At 63.5% G+C, this 13,143-nt stretch overlaps 1 protein-coding gene across 1 annotated transcript in view; it reads right to left on the bottom strand.

The window, feature by feature from the left end:
• Fbln2 (fibulin 2) overlaps window positions 1–13,143 on the bottom strand; it is a 47,639-nt gene that overhangs the window by 15,949 nt on the left and 18,547 nt on the right. Inside the window, exons 4-10 of the mRNA XM_013010324.1 lie at window positions 8,166–8,277; window positions 6,790–6,919; window positions 5,217–5,397; window positions 3,773–3,982; window positions 3,328–3,441; window positions 3,008–3,109; window positions 1,341–1,481 (exon numbers count right to left, since the gene is read on the bottom strand). Of these exons, the coding sequence (XP_012865778.1) occupies window positions 1,341–1,481; window positions 3,008–3,109; window positions 3,328–3,441; window positions 3,773–3,982; window positions 5,217–5,397; window positions 6,790–6,919; window positions 8,166–8,277 (990 nt within the window). The remainder of the gene's footprint in view (window positions 1–1,340; window positions 1,482–3,007; window positions 3,110–3,327; window positions 3,442–3,772; window positions 3,983–5,216; window positions 5,398–6,789; window positions 6,920–8,165; window positions 8,278–13,143) is intronic.

Genomic DNA, 13,143 nt, shown 5'->3' with positions numbered 1-13,143 from the left:
CCTTCCACACCGTCTGGAGGTGGCGCCCCCACGGCTGAGAACGTGGCCCAGCCAAGTGAGGCCCTCTTCTCTCACCTTCGGGCTGACTACATGTGTGGGACACACAGGCATTGCCCCAGACGCCCCTGCACCTGGCAGGGACGGGCTGCAGCCCCGCAGGTGAGAGCCTGATCCCCAGGCCACTGGCAGCCGCACCCCCAGGGCGCCGCACCCCAGAGAAGGAGCTCGCGGGCCTGGCAGGCTCCACTCTCCCTTCCCCACAGGCACACACAGACCCGGCCCACCCGGATGAGCTACCCATGGCCACAAGCACATTGGGAGGTCATGTTGTGCCCACCGCTGAGGCCTGGGCAAACATGTCTGCAGGGCTGCATGGCCCGGCCCAGCGGCCTGGCTGCCCAGCGATGGAGGAGGCAGGGAACATCCGGGCTGGACATGGTCCCCAAGCACAGAGAAGACACACGAGGCTCTGGCCGCATGCCCTGCGCACCCTGCACCGGCCCTACCCCACACCCCGAGCTGCTCCGCCTGCCCCACAGCGTCCTGTGTGTGCTGGACAGGGTCAGGCCCAACGCCCGCCTTCCCAGAGTGCCCCACGCTGGTGTGACTCCTCCCCCTGACTGTCCCTGCTGCTGTTCCCAGGCCACCGAGGCCCTGGGGCCAGGCCTGTGGCCCTGCTGGCTTAGGCGTCCCCAGTGAGAGCACTGTGAATCCTAGCTGCAGACGCCCACGGGAGCCCCACATGGGCACGGAGAGACAGAACGGGATAGCTGCTTCCCAGCCCTGACCCTGCCACACAGGCCGGGCACGGGTGCCCAGCCCTCACAGAGGCTCAGAGGCGTGTTCCACTGCCACGCGCCAGTCCAGAGCCAGCTGGACCTGCCCACGCACCCCAGGGTCCACGTACCTCTAAGGACCACCAAGCCGTGAGCCAGCGGCTCACCGTGCCTCCAGCCCTGCACCGCCCGTGCACGCCCCACAGCCCTGGGACGGCTGAGGAAATCACGGCGGGGACGAGACATCTGTCCACAGCTCAGGGCTGCCAGGCACAAGACGCCGGGCACGCCCCCCCCAGCCTCCAGACCCCTCACGCTGCCCTGCTCCCATTGACCTCGTCCCTGCCCAGCCAGGACGCACACCCAGGCGCGCTCCTTGGAAAAGCAGCTCCCGGAGAGAAGCAGGTGGGACAAAACGACAAGACGTGGAGACAGGAGGGGACACGGGACACGGGTCGCTGGGCTGGCGTGCACAGGGCGGGCCCTTTAGCTTGTGGCAGTGTGGCGGGCTTGGCGTGGAGCGGAGGGCAGGCCGTGGCGGGGTGCAGCGGGGCTCTCGCTTACCCACGCACTTCCTGTGCGCATTGAGGATAAAGCCCTCGGCACACAGCACTGTGTGGTTGACACAGTAGAAGGATCCCAGGGTGTTCACACAGAACTGCCGCCGGCTACAATCATGAGCGCCCGTCAGACACTCATCTTGGTCTAGTGGCAGCCAATGGGGGGGGGGAGGGAAAAGCAGAAGGGCTGTTAGAGGGGCGTGGCCTGGGGAGCTTCGGGTGGGGCAGGGAGGGGGCCGGGCTTTCCCGGACCTCCCAGCCCACCTGAGGGGCAGCTAGGCCTTAGAACCAAGTCTGCCACCCATGTCAGCACCAGGCCCCCCTCCCTCCCCCAGGAAGGATGCGGAGCGGCGAGCGAGTCTCGGGAGGCCAGGCTGTCCACCCTCCCTCACACAGTGGGCAGGACCAGACACGGCCTCCCCCACGTCAGTGTCCATCCACAGCGGCCAAGTTGTGAACTCGAGATTAAGGGGCAAGGCTGGAGAGAAGGGGTTACCAAGGGAGCTCGAGGGAGGGTGGGCAGATGTTAGGAAGTTTCCAGGGAAGCTCCGAATCTGGAGCGAGTTTAGAAGTTCTTGAGCTTTTCCTGGTTGGTAACGCATTTGAGGATCGCAAACACAGCAGAGCGGGACTGCCCCCCGGGCAGGGCTGCGTGCGTGCTCTCCGAGCGCAGGCTCGCGCCCCACAGCTCTTACTACAGGCCCCGGAGCAGGACAGGTGGCCTGCAGAGAGTGGACACTGGCCACGCCTCGTGGTCAGCTGGACAGAGGGCACAGCTCTGCCTGCGTCTGCCAGGCACCACTGTGTGTGTGTGCCTTGGCAGGGCTGCAGCACCCCTGGTGTTGCATAGTCAAGGGCAAGATGTGGCTTTGAGCATCTGGGAGGGAGGTGACTATCCTGGGCACACCTGACTGGAATCCCTGAAACTTCCTCCTGGGTGAGCAGGCGAGAGGGAGGGGCCGCTGCGGGCGCAGCTGCCACGTGACCACATCGGCTCCTCCTGCCCTTCCTCCACCCAGGGCTCACCCAGGGCTGGGCGGCCTGGCCACACGGACAGGGACAGCCTCACAGGCAGGTGTGGCCAAAGAGAGCCACGGAGTCCTGGTTGGCAGCCCTGTGGCTCACATCTGCAATCCTAGCTACTTACGAAGCTGAGGTCTGAGGACTGCGATTCAAAGTCAGCCCAAGCAGGAAAGTCTGGGAAACTCTTATCTCTAATTAACCACCAAAAAGTTGAAGTGGAGCTGTGGTTTGAGTGGTAGAATGCCAGCCTTGAGCTAAAAAGCTAAGGGACAGCATCCAGGCCATAAGTGCAAGCCCCAGTACTGACAGGAAGGAAGGAAGGAAGGAAGGAAGGAAGGAAGGAAGGAAGGAAGGAAGGAAGGAAGGAATTCCCAGGCCCGGCTGGGCCTCCTGGGGCACCGGAGGCAGTCACGATGGCTATGTGTGGCCAGATCTGCAGGTGACCTGCATTCCTGTCCAAGCTTGAGAAACGGCTTGGGACACAGCTGAGCAATCCGTGGCAAGCATGTAGGCGGCTCCTCTGGGCTCCACCACAGCAGCCAGACCACACACACGGTGAGTCTGGGTCCTGACCACCTGACCGCCCGACTGGAGCCCCACCCCGGGTCGGCCGGGTTTGCGTGTGTGAGGGGGGCCCAGAGTCCTCACCTTCACAGGACACGCCGTCCGCCATAATGGCATAGCCCGGGAAGCAGGAGCACATGGCGGCGCCCCCGATGATTCTGCACACCTGCCTGCAGGGCCCGTTGTCTGGGGGGAACCACAGGGGGTCAGAGGCCCGGCCGTGGCCTGGGCCACACAGCTGGCCCCCAGCCCCAGCTGGTCCAGGGCCGTGCCCGGAGCCCAGCACCCCATGGAGGACGCCCCTCCCCCGCCGTGGCCTGGGCCACACAGCTGGCCCCCAGCCCCAGCTGGTCCAGGGCCGTGCCCGGAGCCCGGCACCCCATGGAGGACGCCCCTCCACTCACCTTTGCAGGTGTTGGGCTGTGGCACCGGCATGGGGATGGAATTGGAGGCCGCAGGGGCCGGCTCTGGCCTGGGTGCAGGCTCTGGCGCCACGTCCAGCTGCCGGGGTTCTCCATCTGGCATGGGCAGACAGCAAGGGGAGGCTCCCATCCTCCACCAGGCCTTCTCATGCCTGGGTACCACACCGTTCCCCACCCCCATCTTACAGGAGAAACTGAGGCTCAGACTGCAGAGTAGCTCAGGCAAGAATCATCTCACAAGCTAGGTGGGATGGAAAGGGGTGGAGGGGAGAAAAGTCCACACCAACAATGACTCCATCCTGGGCAGCCCAGCAGGGGGAGCTCCGGGACAGAGCCTCCAGCATTCCCAGGGCTCCGTGCCTTTAGCAGAGCACATCCCCATCCCCACCGCGGGCAGCCCAGCCCCGCCCCGCGGTCCGAGGCTCACCTGGACGGCAGGAGCGGCCATCATCCTGCAGTGAGAAGCCAGGAAAGCAGGCACAGCGGTAGGAGCCCACGGTGTTGATGCACAGGTGCTGGCACAGCTCTCCGGGGAGCAGCAGGCACTCATCCTGGTCATCGCCGGGCAGGCTGTTGGGCAGCTCAGCCTCTGTGCCCAGTGTCAGGGCCTCCCGGCTCACCACCTCTGCCTCTGAAACTGCAGTGGTGGTCAGCAGCCAGGACGGAGCCAGGTTGGCCAGAACCGGTGGTAGAGTGCACAAGCCCCATGAACCAGTGCAGGTCTGCCAGTCAGTGAGGTTGGGTGAATAGATGGATCAGGGAGTGAATGGATGGGTAGATAGATGAATGAATTGATGGATGGATGGATGGATGGATGGATGGACATGTGGATGCATGGATGAATACATGGGTGGGTGGATGGATGGACATGTGGATGCATGGATGAATACATGGGTGGGTGGGTGGATGGATGGAATGAATGGATGGGTAGATAGATGAATGAATTGGTGGATGGATGGGTGGGGGGATATGTGGATGGGTGGGTGGATGGATGGGTGGATGGAATGAATGGGTCAGTGGATTGGTGGTAGATGGAAAGTGGTTGGATGATTATTGGGGGATGGGTGGATGGATGGATGATGGATTGATGGGTGGATGGTAAGGGGATAGATGGATGATGGTAAGTGGAGAAGAAAGGAATGGATGAGTGAATGGGTGGATGGATAGGTGGATAGGTGGATGATGGGTGGGTGGATGGATGGGTGGGTGGATGAGTGGTTGGATGGATGATGAATAGGTGGATGGATGGGTGGATGAACAGATGGGTAGATGGGTGGGTGGATGGGTGATGGGTAGGTGGATGGATGGATGGGTGGGTAGATGAGTGGATGATTGGATGGATGGATTAGTAGCTGTGGAAGAAGATAGAAGCTGGGAGGGTGGTAAGGAAGTGCAAAGGTACTGGGTGGCCGCTGGGCTCATGGTGGAGTAGATGGTGAGAACCTCATTTCACAAGTAAAAAAGTAAAGGCCACAGGGAGTGGCCTCAGCACTCCGTGGAGAGAAGAGCTTGTTCCACAAACGTGACAGTGGAACCAGAGTCCCCACAGAGGCTACCTGCCCTTGGCCCCTCACACCTGCCTAGGTCTTCCTCCCACAAGGCCTTGGCCCCTCCCACCTGCCCTTGGCTCCTCCCACTGCCCTTGGCTCCTCCTATCCACCCTTGGCCCCTCCCACCTGGCTTTGGCTCCTCCCACCTGCCCTTGGCCCCTCCCACCTGCCCTTGGCCCCTCCCACCTGCCCATGGCCCCTCCCACCTGCCCTTGGCTCCTCCCACCCACCCTAGGCTCCTCCCACATGCCCTTGGCTCCTCCCACATGCCATGGCTCCTCCCACCCGCCCCAGTCGCCGGCTGGGGAGGACCTCACTCACCTCTCCGAGGGGCAGCCTGGGGCTCTGGAGGCTGGCGGACCTCAGGCACCATGAGGGGGTCTTCGCCCTCACAGCAGGAGAGCATGACGTGGTTACAGGGGTAGCCCAGGTTGGGGTTGGACTCGCAGGACTGGCCCTCAGCCCTCACTCTCAGTCCCAGGCCACAGCAGTCACAGCATTGCTGTGGGAGACGTGGGCCATCACCCCCTGCCCGTGCTGGGAGGGGCTGGTGAATGGTTTGGGCTGTTTGCTTTTGTTTTATTTTGGTGGTACTGGGGTTTGAACTCAGGGCCTTGTGATTTCTAAGCAAGTGCTGTACCACTTATGCCACCAGCTCTTTTGCTTTCAGTTAATTTTCAGGTAGGCTCTTGTACTTTTCCTTTGGCTGGCCAGGACCAAGATCTTCCTATATATTTTTCCTACATAGCTGGGATGACAGGCACACACCACCGTACCCACCTTGTTGGTTGAGTTGGGGTTTGCTAGGGTTTGTTTTAACCTGAACTGGTCTTGAACCACGATCCTCCCAATCTATGCCTCCCAAGTAGCTGGGATCACAAGCATAACCTACTATGCCTGGCAAGGGCGCGATTCAATGTAGTCTGGTCTCCTCTGCCCACTGCCCGTGTCCTGTCTCAGGGCAGAAGCTCTACCTCTGTGTCCCAGGTCCAATACAGCACAGGGCTATGCTAGTCTCCATAAGTAAATAAATAAATGTCCCTTTGCAGAGAGCACTGGAGACGCACCCGCAGCAGTGCAGTGTGTCCTACCCTGACCAGCAGAGCAGCGTGTCTGTCCTACCCTGACCAGCAGAGCAGCGTGTCTGTCCTACCCTGACCAGCAGTGCAGCGTGTTTCCATCCTGGCCAGGCCAGCCGGAAGCCAGCATCCCCTACTTCACTGTAGTTTCCAAGAGAGAGCTTTTCGTGGGGACCGACTACCACAAAGTTCGTCCTTTCTGCCCTTCACATCTCCCTTCATGGGAACATTTGGGTGGCTGGCACTTTTGCAGCCATATTGAGTCATGAAATGACTTGAGGTAGAAGCTGCAAGCTGAGGACCGTTGAACAGAAAGCCGGGCCCCTGAACGCTGTGTGGCCTTACACCGGCTCAGACCGCCATTTAATTTTTTCTTTTTTCTTTTGACGGCAACAGCTCTAGTGATTGACTCTCCCTCCCGTCCACAGTGCTCAGAGGACCGCTGGGGCCCCAAAGCCGCTAGGCGGCCCTGGCCAATTCAGGGGAAGGAGCCCGCGCCCCCGCCCCCGCCGAGGGCTGCGCACTGCTCTGAGGGACGCCAACGTCCTGTTCAGGGATTTCTTCTGCCTGTGGCCAAACTTGTCACCCGGGCTGCACGGACCTCCTTCACTAACCTCCTTGGCACTGTGGCCTTCTGGCATGTGACCCGAAAGGGGGCTCCATCCCCCACCGCGGCCCACCATCCATCTCCAATGCCTGGCACACACCAGGTTCGCCGATGATGCCGTGTGTCTCCCGGGCCCAGGGAGGGGGGTGGCGGGGGGAGGGGGAGGCCGCGGGAGCTGCCCGGTGGCGGGCGGGACAGGCCAGCTTGCCTTGTACAGGGAGACGCCGCAGCTGTCCTCCTCCTCAGCTCCGCAGGCCTCGCCCTCCTTGGCTCCCATGACACCGGCCACGCAGCTCTTCTCCTTCAGGTAGGAGATGCAGCAGTGCTTCTGGGCAGTCCTGTAAGGCGGGCGGCTCAGCCCAGGGTCCCGTCCTCCACAGAACCCCGTCCCGGAGGGGAGGCCAGGGGGGGCGGGGGGCACGTCCGCAGCAAGCGGGGCCGGGCGGTATGAGCTCATTTCTAGGCTGAACCCAGAAACGCAGCCGGGCCTGGCAGGATGGGGTTCCTGCAGAAAGCCCCTGGGGGACCCATGCGGGAGAGGAGAGGGGTCCCCGGAATGCCAGCCCTCTCTGTGGGGCGGCCCTGGAGCAGTGACGGCTGAGCCAGGACGATCAGGCCAGGGGCTCCAGGAGGGGTGCTCCGCACCTGCACCCCGGGGCGGGTGCCTCCTGGCTTCCTTGTCACCAGGGAGAGCAAGAGCACACGCGTGTGCCCAGCCCGGCGCAGCGCATGCTCTAACTCCTCAGCAGCCCAGACTGGAGGTTGGCAGGACAGGGGGGCAGAGGCACTGTGCAAAAAAGGCAGCGTGCGCTGGGCACCAGAAAAGGGGGTGTCGCAGAGGCACCCTGCAAAAAAGGGGGTGTCATGGAGGCCACCCTGCAGAAAAGGGGTGTCACGGAGGCCACCCTGCAGAAAAGGGGTGTCACGGAGGCCACCCTGCAGAAAAGGGGTGTCGCGGAGGCCACCCTGCAGAAAAGGGGTGTCGCGGAGGCCACCCTGCAGAAAAGGGGTGTCGCGGAGGCCACCCTGCAGAAAAGGGGGTGTCGCGGAGACCACCCTGCAGAAAAGGGGTGTCGCGGAGGCCACCCTGCAGAAAAGGGGTGTCGCGGAGGCCACCCTGCAAAAAAGGGGGTGTCGCGGAGGCCACCCTGCAGAAAAGGGGTGTCACGGAGGCCATCCTGCCAGGGCGCTGGGCAGGGAATCGTGCGCTCCCTGAACTATGCCGTCTGGAAAGATGGGGTGCCAAGAGGAGGGGAGATGGTGGCCACGCGGCATCTTTCTCAACCTTGGGCCTAAGTGGCTCAGCGCCGGGAACCCCAGGGCCAGAGGAAACGGGCAGCAGGGGAGGACGGAGAATGGCCAGGTCTCGGGGGTCGCCCAGGCAGCTGGATGGGAAGGAACGCACGCCTGGGGGAGACGGGGCTGCCCGGTGATGCGGGGCCCCTCAGCGCGCCCCTGGGGCTGTCCCAGTGATGCGGGGCCCCCTCAGCGCACCCCAAATGGCGCCCCGCACCAGAGCACTGGGCCGGCAGCAGATCCGCACAGTCAGCGGTGCTGGGGACACGGGGTGCCCGGGCCCCTCACCTGCACGTGTCGCCCTCCGGCCCGCTCTCGGGGATCTCCAGACACTCGTCCTTGTCGATGGCCCACTGCTGGCCGGCCGCGCAGCACGTCTCGATCAGGTCTTTGATGGAGCCTGCAGGGGCAGCATGGCGTGGGGCAGGAAAGCCCTCCCACCCCCAACCCTGGGGGACTCACCCAGGAGGCCCCGCCTTCCCACAGGGGCTGGGGGAGCCCCATAGCCAAAGAGCGACTCCAAGGGCTCAACTGGGGCCACCCACACCCCAGAGCCCCCAGACCACAGCACGGGACTGCAGCCATCTCCAAAGTGCACAGAAGTGGCAACACACACACACACAACCTGCCATCCACAAAAATCCACAAAAATCCTGAAGCCAGCCAAGGCAAAGACCACCCCGAAGAACAGCACCTCGACCCCCGGAGAAACGAGAAAGAACCACCAAGGAGCAAAGACAGCACAGGAGGCAGTGAGCCTGCGTGGCTGAAGCTCGGGCCTGCGTGCACCGGCCAGGGAAGCCCCCCTGCCTGGTCACAACCAGCGCCGGGGCCTGTGGGGGCTGAGCGGGGGGCTGGGCAGCCAGGGCGCCAGCACAGGGGACCAGTGAATACACGAGGACTCCGCAAGCTGACAGAACCAGACCTGCACAGCACTGGACACAGGGACACAAAGCCACGTGGAGCGGGGTACACGGACCAAAGGCCCTTGGGACAGCACAGGTCCAGGCACAGACCTGCCCGGTGCTGGGCTCAGCATCTCGGAAGGACTGACCCCATCACAGAGCTGTCCTGGGGCCCAGCCTGGGGTTCTGGTGGGGAGTGGGCGGCAGGAGTGGCCAGACCCAAGGGACCCCTCTGCCCTCCACGGCAGGCTGGCATCACCGGCCAGGAAAGTCCAGTTATAAACAGCTGCAGGCATTCAGGGATGACCCTCACTTCCTTTGATTACAGGACAATGGGTATCCGGAACAATCCAACCCAGAGGTCAAGACCCTTCCCCTCCCCCCTGCCCTTCCCCTCACCCCACCCGCCCCCCACTGCCCCCCTCTCCCGGATGTGAAATCCCTGAACGGGGCTCTGGAGGGCTGCAGAGGAATTTCTCCACCTGGCAGGAAAGGGCTGATGGGGTCCTGTCCACACACCCCCGCCAGTTTGCTCAGGATGTTTGCAGAGCCTCAGCAAACAGCCAGAGATTGCTGCAGCCTGGGCCCTGCCCCTGCCGCAGTGCTCTCTGGGGGAGGGGCCAGGCTGGCTTCCTCACCACCCAGGTGCCCGCATCTTTTCATGAGGTCTGAGATGTGGCCAAGCCGGCAGACGACCTGGGCACAACTGTCTCCGGGCCCTGGGGTCACAGAGCGGAGCAGGAGGGTGGTGGACGGATGGGGGCTCCGCCCGAGCCTGCCCCAGCTCAGTCCCCCAGCTTTAGCCCGCATGAAATCCGGGAGGCCCTGCAGCTCCTGCCCTCCCTCCACGTGGACAAGTCAGGGCTGGCCCTGGGGACGAGACCCAGGGGAGCCCCCGAGGTCCGCCAGCCCCAGCCCGGCCCCCGCTCGCCCCAGCCCAGCACACACCCAGCTCAGCAGAGCCGGCACACGAGCATTACCTACAAGAACCAAAGAAGCAGGGCGCAAACTAAAACCAGCCAGCCGGATGAAGAAGAGAATGCAGGCTTCAGCGCCGACACGAGCGCTGGTCCCAGAGCCGTCAGCTGCGGTGCACGGAGCGGAGCAAGCGCTGCCAAAAGGAGCGAATCCCCCCACCAGGGCCTCTGTGTCAACAGCGAACCCACAAAACACCTCACGGGAGCAGCCCGGGGCACAGAGGCCTCTCACAGGACACACGCCTCGCTGGGAAGTGGGGCAGCACATCCAACAAGGACATGGGGTCCCTTGGACGGCAGCACCGGCGACAGACCCAGCCACAATCGCCCCAAGAGCAGAAAGGAGTCTGCGAAAGAGAAGACCTGGCCGCTCTGGGAGACGCCCGCAGTCCCGGCGGAAGCGCGGTCCTCAGACGGGCAAAGGACCACGGCCTGCGGGCTGGGGAGCCGCTCTGCGCCGCGGTCCAGCGGGAAACAGATGGAAGCTACACACAGAGTTCCGCGTGCCCAGGACGGGGCCAAGATGGCGGCGGCACCATCCGTCCCGGTAGCAGAGGCGACCGGAACACTCGCCTGCCGCTGGCACGTCGGCTGGCAGCGTGCTTTGACACACTGGTTACACCAGCTAGAGCTAGCCATGCCCGGGCGCGGCCAGCCCCACGCCGCGCGGACATCTACAGACAGGAAGGCCCGAGGCCTGCGAAGCACGCACGGCGCTCCCGGCCTGCGAAGCACGCACGGCGCTCCCGGCCGGCTGCTTCCCCCCTCCACCCGTGCACACTAGCGCCCACTGCAGTGAGCAGCCAGCTTCCTCGCAGGGGCAACTCAGCTGTATTTAACGGCCCACAGTCTCACTGCTCCGTGTGAGGGCTGTGTGCGAGCCCCAAAGACCCCAGCTCGTACCAGGGAAGCCAGAGGCATCCTCAGCTGGCCCCGTTCTGACAGGCAGGTGGGTAATAGGCACAACTCACTGCTCAAGCCGAATGGTGACTTTGGCAGGGGTGGAGGGGCTGAGCTAACCTAGACACCAGAAAGACGCGTGCTCAGATCTGTTGGGTGGCGGACCCAGTGCGTGTGTAAGCACAGAGCACTCCGCAGATCCCAGCAGTGAGTGTGTCTAGGGACACGTGTGTACATGTATACACGAATCTTCCTCGGGGCAGGTGTGGGGCCTGAGTTCCATTCACTGAACCCCAGCCTCCCCATACGGCCTCACCGGAGGGACCGATGGCTCAGGGTCCCCAGTGGGAAGCCATGGCCAGCCTAGGGCTCCCCCAAACCTCACTCCCAGCCAGCAGCTTTGCAGGCTGCTCTGCCTGAACATGGGGGGGGACCTCGCCATGTCCTTACACCTCACACCTTGACCACACACTGTCCGGTCTGCCTCCCACCCCACCCCCGTGGCCTGCGGAGCAAGTGGCCACCAGAGCGACCACGGTGAAGCCATCCTACCGATGTGAAGAGGAGCCTGGGGCGTCAGGGCGATGTGATCCCTGCCCCACACCAGAGAGAGCAGCCCAGTGTTACTAACTGCCTCCACCTCCACATGGACAGCCATCACGTGAATCTCCAGATTGCAGCTTCTTTTAGACAATCCACGGGGCCGCCTGTGACCCTGAGCCCGGGGTCCCCACACTTGGAGCTGCTGCCCCCAGGTGACTTACAAAGCCGGCCTGTGCCCCCATCTTGGGACAGGCAGGGGGGCTGTCAGCTAGGGAGGGGCCCGGCCTGGGCCTCACGTGGAGGCGGGCCAGGAAGTGAGCAGCTCAGCACCCTGCCTAGCCCCAGCAGGGCTGGTCCTCCACCTCTGCCAGAGCGACAGCTTCTGGCCAGCAAAAACACATGACTGTTCACTCAAACAAAAACAGTCCACCCCGAGCTCAGCCCGCAGCTGGCAGGGAAAGAAAGGCGCGCTTGGCCCGAGCAGCCCCCTGTGCTAACTGACGTCTTGCTAATGTTTCTCAGGAACCCTGAGCAACCAGCCCACATCTGACAGAGGCACAACTAAGACTCAGAGAGGGAGACACGTTCGCCAGAAGTTGCACAGCCAGGACAGAGGTGCAAGTTCACTCCGCGAGGGCCTGGCGAGGCCCATTCCCAGGGTGACACAGCCCAAAGCTCAGGTGGAGGGGTGGGCAGAGCCCCGGCTCAGTGCTGGCTTCATTCAGAGGGCGCCCCTCCCCAAGTCCCAGCTGCCACCAGAGTGGAGCTGTGGCCTCCGTCCAAGCCCCTGGAAGGCCAGGACACAGGAGGCCAGGACTCCTGCGGGACTTCAGGATGGGACTGGAGCCCGGAACCCCACGGTGGACAGACACAGCAGCACCCAGTCTTCCAGCCGAGCACTTGGCTCTGGGAAGAAGCCAGGCGTGTCCACCCCTGGGGGAGGGGCAACCAACTAGTCCTTGAGCTCTGGTTCAAGTGGGAGAGAGCTAGCCTTGAGCAAAGTAGCTCCGGCACAGCGGCCAGGCCCTGAGTTCAAGTCCCAGGGCTGGTCCAACCACCACCACCACAAATAGCAGTTGTGCTGGCTCTGGAGGCCAGCCCCCATTGCACTCCTCATCTTTTACCTAAACAGAACGGGGTGCGGCAGGCCACCACGAACAAGAAGTCACGTGGCTCAGGGACAGCTCGGGCCCGGCGGACAGACAGGGACCGCGTGGGGGACAGACCGGACCGTACGGGGCAAGGCCCCCTGGAGCAGCTGGGAGGGGACACAGAGAGGGGAGGTAGCAGGCCCCGCGAAGCACCAACCACTCCTGCTCCAGAGAAGCCAAGTGCTCACCTGAGAACTCGGGACAAAAAGAAGTGGTGTAGCGGCTCATGCCTGCCATCCCAGCCCCTCAGGAGGCGGAGCTCGCGAGGAGCGGGGCTGAGGCAAGCCCAAGCAAAATGTGAGATTGCAGCTCAACAAACGAGCCAGGCTTAGTGGCGCACACAGGTGATCCGGCTAGGCACAAGCAGAAGGACTGTGGCCCAAGGCCAGCCCTGGGCAAAAAGCAAGACTGAAGGTGTGACTCAAACCCAGCACCACCAAAAAGAAAAGACCAAAGGGAAAGAGAAGGAAGGGGGAAACACGGTCGCCGCGTGCGCTGTGCAGGCCGTGTGGCTGCTCACGCAGAGGCCGGGGTGCGGGCCCCACAGCAAGCGCAGAGGCCGGGGTGCAGGCCCCACAGGGAGCGCAGAGGCCGGGGTGCAGGCCCCACAGCGAGAGCAGAGGCCGGGGTTCAGGCCCCACAGGGAGCGCAGAGGCCGGGGTGCGGGCCCCACAGGGAGCGCAGAGGCCGGGGTGCAGGCCCCACAGCGAGAGCAGAGGCCGGGGTGCAGGCCCCACAGGGAGCGCAGAGGCTGGGTGCGGGCCCCACAGCGAGCGCAGAGGCCGGGGTG

This window comes from Dipodomys ordii, unplaced genomic scaffold (assembly GCF_000151885.1).
Source record: "Dipodomys ordii isolate 6190 unplaced genomic scaffold, Dord_2.0 Scaffold12, whole genome shotgun sequence".
Lineage (NCBI taxonomy): Eukaryota > Metazoa > Chordata > Mammalia > Rodentia > Heteromyidae > Dipodomys > Dipodomys ordii.
The sequence above is the reverse complement of the archived record's forward strand: the minus strand, read 5'-3'. Positions and strand labels throughout refer to the sequence as shown.